The sequence below is a fragment of the Vicugna pacos genome, chromosome 4 (genome assembly GCF_048564905.1).
Source record: "Vicugna pacos chromosome 4, VicPac4, whole genome shotgun sequence".
Taxonomy (NCBI): domain Eukaryota; kingdom Metazoa; phylum Chordata; class Mammalia; order Artiodactyla; family Camelidae; genus Vicugna; species Vicugna pacos.
In genome coordinates this window covers 48,113,222-48,118,978 of record NC_132990.1, presented here as the reverse complement: position 1 = coordinate 48,118,978, position 5,757 = coordinate 48,113,222, and the positions used below count along the sequence as shown (strand labels likewise).

Genomic DNA, 5,757 nt, shown 5'->3' with positions numbered 1-5,757 from the left:
GGGGCTGGGAGGACAGGGCTGGGGGACAAGGCAACTATTTCTAAAGCTCCAAAGGCTGCTGCTGTGGCAATGGTGTGGGTCTGTTTTGCATGAGTCCAGGAGGCTGACTTCGGACCAGTGGAGGAAGGCAGAAGTTAGAAAAGGGCACATAGCAGGTCCGTGGAGAAGTCTAATAGCCCAGGCTTCCTGACAACAACATTGGAGGCTGTGAGCCCCCTCTCACCATTGTTCAAAATGTTCAAAAAGAGCCCGAGAAATCAATTCCTGAAGATGGGACAGCTGTAACAGGTGGGTCAGAGGAGGGGACTGGATTGGTTTAATATCTGAAGATTCTGCCAAACTTCAAATTCTGCACTCCCTGAGACTAAAGGAGCCTTTCTGTAAAAAATGATTCTGCATCCCTTAATTCCTGATACCCTGAGATAACCTCTTTCGGACATTGTATCACTACCAGTTAGAGAAAAGCACCCTTCTTCAGTCATGTGAAATTCACCAACCTCCTTCCTGACCTCAGTTTCCTCACGTTATAAGAGGTCAGTGATTCCCAACACTGGTGTACATCACAAGTACATGGGGAACATTTACTTAAAACAGAAAACCAAAAAACTGATCTCCAAGACCAACTACAAAGGTAGGACCCAGCAAACTGGTTTTTTTTTTTCACTTTCTTACATTGTATTTTCAATTTTTTTGGTTTGCAATTTCTTCTTTCATTTTTTTATTGAGCTAGAGTTGATTTACTATATTGTGTTAGTTTCAGGTGTACGGTGAAGTGATTCAGTTTTTTAATATATCTATATCTATTCTTTTTCAGATTCTTTTCCATTATAGGCTATTACAAGATATTGAATATAGTTCCTTGTGCTATACAGCAGATCCTTGTTGTTTACCTATTTTATATATAGTAGTGTGTATCTGTTAATCCCATGCTCCTAATTTATCCCCCACCTCTCCCTTTCCCCTTTGGTGACCATAAGTTTGTTTTCTATGTCTGTGATTCTGTTTCTAGAAGTTCATTTGTATTCTTTTTTAGATTCCACATATAAGTGGTAACATACAGTATTTGTCTTTCTCTGTGTGGCTTACTTCACTTAGTATGATAATCTCTAGGTCCATCCATGTTGCTGCAAATGGCATTATTTCATTCTTTTTTATGGATGAGTGATATTCCATTGTATCTGTATATACTACCACACTTCTTTATCCAGTCATCTGTTGATGGACACTTATGTTGCTTCCATGTCTTGACTATTGTAAATATTGCTGCTATGAACATTGGGGTGCATATATCTTTTCCAATTAGAGTTTTCAACTTTTCTGGATATATGTCCAGGAGTGAGATTGCTGGATCATACAATAACTCTATTTTTAGTTTTTTAAGGAACCTCCATACTGTTTTCCATTGTGGTTGCAGCAGTTTGGATTCTCATCATCAGTGTAGGAGGGCTCCCTTTTCTCCGTGCCATCTCCAGCATTTGTTATTTGTAGATTTTTTGATGACAGTCATTCTGACCAGTGTGATGTGATACTTAATTGTAGTTTTGACTTGTATTACTCTAACATTTAGAATGTTCAGCATCTTTTTCATGTGCCTGTTGGCCATCTGTATGTCTTCTTTGGAGAAATGTCTATTTAAGTCTTCTGCCCTTCTTAAAATTGGGTTGTGTGTTTTTCTGATACTCAGTTGTATGAGCTGTTTGTATATTTTGGAAATTAAGCCCTTGTCAGTTGCATCATTAGCAGATATTTTCTCCCTTTACATAGGTTGTCTTTTTGTTTTGTTTATGATTTCCTTTGCTGTGCAAAAGCTTATAAGGTTGATTAGGTCCCATTTGTTTATCTTTGCTTTTACTTCTTTTGCCTTGGGAGACTGATCTAAGAAAATATTGCTATGATTTATGTTAAAGAATGTTTTGCCTATGTTCCCTTCTAGGAGTTTTATGGTGTCATGTCATATTTAAGCCTTTAATCCATTCAGGTTTATTTCTGTGTATGGTGTGAGAGAGTGTTCTAATTTTGTGGATTTACATGTAGCTGTCCAGCTTTCCCAATACCACTTGCTGATGAGACTGTCTTTTCTTCATTGTATACTCTTGCCTCCTTTGTCTAAGATTAATTGACTGTAGATGTTTGGGTTTATTTCTGGGCTCTCTTTCTGTTCCATTGTTTTATATGTCTGTTTTTGTGCCAGTACTATGCTGTTTTGATTACTGTAGTTTTGTAGTATTGTCTAAAGTCTTGGAGAGTTATACCTCCAGCTTTGTTCTTTTTCCTTAGTATTGCTTTGTCAATTCTGTGTCTTTTGTGGTTCCATATAAATTTTAGGATTATTTGTTCTAGTTCTGTGAAAAATGTCATGGGTAATTTGATAGGGATTGCACTTAATCTGTAGATTGCTTTCAGTAGTATGGCCACTTTATTAACAATATTAATTTTTCAATTCAAGAGCATGGGGTATCTATTTCCTTGAATCATCTTCGATTTCCTTTATTGGTGTTTCATACTTCTCACATATCTTTCACCTCCTTGGTTAGGTGTATTCCTACATATTTTTTGATGCAATTTTAAATGGGACTTTTTTTTACTTTCATTTTCTGATATTTCATTGTTAGTATAAAGAAATGCAACAGATTCCTGTATATTACTCTTGTATGCCAGCAACTTGTATTTTTAACCAGCTCTCAGGTAGGTATTAGACAGGCAGTTCCACTGCTGTTTTGGGCAGTCCATGGTGACATCTGGTTCTTAATCTCTTTGGCAGTGAAATTGTGATGATCTACAGTGTGGCTTTGAATATCCTGGGAGGCTGAGTAGAGTTACATGTGATGATGTCTGCAAAGCATCTAAATGGTACTGGATGGCTTGCGACCCAAGGCCCCACTCAACCCAGCCTGGGAATGTGAATTATGAGTGGGCTCTGACTATCAGGTAAGATTTTATTCCTTGGGCCAAGCAGCAGAGCTGTAGACAGGTCAGGTATGATTACAGGGGGCAACACAAGGCCCACTCTGCAGATCAGATTTCTGGAAACTTTAGTGGATACTCCATGTTCCAGGCTCCAGAAATTCAATTTGGTCAGATAATTCAAAGAAGAAGGTCAAGATCAGATGAACTGATTCACACTAGCTACACTCACAAAACACTGAAGTATAAACTTCATGTTTATACAAATATATACAGTATATACAGATACTGTATAAGAAATAGAGCTGTTTAAGAGATTTAAAAAACTTTGTTTTCAAGCCAGCACATCTCTCCCTGTAAGACTATCTGGGAAGTTGAATTATAATAGAAACTTGCTATGTAAAGAGGAATAAGATCCAGAAGAATGAGCCATGTGACCTTAATGACCAGGGTCACTGAGCTGTGATAGCTTGAGGTCCCAAATTATATGAGAAAGACAGTTATTCAGAAGCCCCTGCTTCCCTGATGAGTGCTGGAGATACACAACATATGTAGATATAGGAATTTGTTTTAGGTATATTAATATCATTGAGTAGACAGAAATGTCCTTCATTTTATTACGTTTCATTAGATTTTCAGGGTCTGCCCTTCAAGTTTTTGACTGATACACAGCTTGGCTTTTGATAACTTGATTTTAAAATTGAATCCCATAGGGTAAGTTTAAATTTAGCAACATCATATGTACTGTGATTCCCATGTATTGATCAAAGCAAGCCATCAAAAAATCAAATTTTTTTTTTAATCAAACGTATTTTCTGCCTTCAGGATTCCCAGACATGAGAGAGAGAGCTTGAAATGGAAGCATCCAACCAGTCTGCTGTGACAGAATTTGTCTTGCTTGGCCTCTCAGACCACCCAAGGCTGGAGAAAATGTTCTTTGTGCTCATCCTGCTGATGTACCTGCTGATCCTGCTGGGCAACGGGGTCCTCGTCCTGGTGACCGTGTCTGACTCCCACCTGCACACGCCCATGTACTTCTTCCTGGGGAACCTCTCCTTCCTCGACATCTGCTATACAACCTCCTCGGTCCCTCTGGTCCTGGATGGCTTCCTCACTCCCAGGAAAACCATCTCCTTCTCAGGCTGTGCTGTGCAGATGTTCCTCTCCTTTGCCATGGGAGCCACGGAGTGTGTGCTTCTGGGGATGATGGCGTTTGACCGCTACGTGGCCATCTGCAACCCCCTGAGGTACCCCGTGGTCATGAGCAAGGCTGCCTACATGCCCATGGCTGCCGGCTCCTGGCTGGCGGGTGGAGTCAACTCCTTGGTACAGATCTCTCTTGCAGTACAGTTACCCTTCTGTGGGGACAACATCATCAACCATTTTATCTGTGAGATCCTAGCTGTCCTGAAGTTGGCCTGTGCTGACATCTCCACCAATGCGATCAGCATGGGGGTGGCCAATGTGATCTTTCTGGGGATCCCTGTGCTATTCATCTTTGTCTCCTACATCTTCATCCTCACCACCATCCTGAGGATCCCCTCAGCTGAGGGGAGGAAAAAGGCCTTCTCCACCTGCTCTGCTCACCTCACTGTGGTGGTCATTTTCTATGGGACCATCCTCTTCATGTATGGGAAGCCCAAATCCAAAGATCCCTTAGGGGCAGACAAACAGGATGTTTTAGACAAACTTATCTCCCTCTTCTATGGACTTCTGACCCCCATGCTCAATCCTATCATCTATAGTCTGAGAAACAAGGATGTTAAGGCTGCTGTGAGGAAACTGGTGGTTCAGAAACGCCTCACCCAGTGATGGTGGGATATGTTCCATGATATGATCCACACACCCTGATGACCCTCACTTGAGAATCTCAATAAAAAGTAATGCCAGGTGAAGGGGAAATTGAGTTTAGAGCCATGCTACTCACAGTGTGGTCCATAGACCAGCAGTATCAGCATCACCTGGGAGCTTTTTGGGCATGTAGACTCCTGGGGCCCACTACAGACCTACTGAGTTAGAATCTACATTTTAACAAGACCCTCAGGTGATTCATATGCATGTTACACATTGAGAAATACTGGTTAAGAGTGAGTAGTGGATGCAGTGGTGTTCTGTCCAAACCCACCTCCACCCACCTAGGGCTGAAGCCTCTCATAATGCCAGCTGCTGGGAATGTTGGTGGCTGACAGCACTCAGTTGAGTCCCTCTGCTGGCTTGCCCTTGGCCCAAGAGAGTTACCTCACCAAAAGTCACATTCCTTTCTCAGAGGCACTGCATATCCAACATCCAGTGATGAGTCAATGTCAATATAAAGTCCTGGTCCTCCTTGCTTCCAATGGGGATGACTTGGAAGAGCCATTCTAGCTTGAGAGCTTCCTCATGATAGTCTGAGTTCTCCCTCTGCCCAGTCCTGCTTCCTTCACCCCTACTCCACAGGTGTTGATCTTAAGAGCACTCCCCCATCAACGTCCTGCATGAAAATCTCCCCACCGGAGTCAACTTCCAGGGAAACCCTGGGACAGAGAGTAATGGCCAGTCTCAGCATTGATGCATGAACCCGGTGTGTGCTCTCAGAGTGTGTCCTTCTCAGGTGTTTCTTGAACCCTGACTCCCAAAAAAAGGATCTCTGCAAATTCCTTTTGTTCAGACAAAGAAAAAAATCAACCCCTAAAAATGACTTGCTAAAATAAATCCCTTTACTTCTCACTTCCATATATGGATCTTCATTTGTATTTACAGGGCTTCTTTTCCTCAGCCTTTATGAAAATGACAAAAGCACCAGGGGAGGGGGCTGAACCCACAATCTATGAGAACTCCGTGCAATTCACCTGCGGTAATGTGGACCATGGCGCC

At 41.7% G+C, this 5,757-nt stretch overlaps 1 protein-coding gene across 1 annotated transcript; it reads left to right on the top strand.

Annotated features, from left to right (window-relative positions):
• Positions 1-2,872: 2,872 nt before the first annotated feature.
• Positions 2,873-4,716, top strand: LOC102540143 (olfactory receptor 13C7-like). Its single transcript, XM_006204120.3, has 2 exons — positions 2,873-2,928; positions 3,730-4,716. Exon 2 carries the CDS (start codon positions 3,760-3,762, stop codon positions 4,714-4,716), a length of 957 nt encoding a protein of 318 aa, XP_006204182.1. The 5' UTR covers positions 2,873-2,928; positions 3,730-3,759.
• The last annotated feature ends 1,041 nt before the right edge of the window (positions 4,717-5,757 follow it).

What these genes read in the sequence shown, in the direction of transcription:
- LOC102540143 (XM_006204120.3), top strand. Translation starts at nt 3,760, where the DNA reads ATGGAAGCATCCAACCAGTCTGCTGTGACAGAATTTGTCTTGCTTGGC.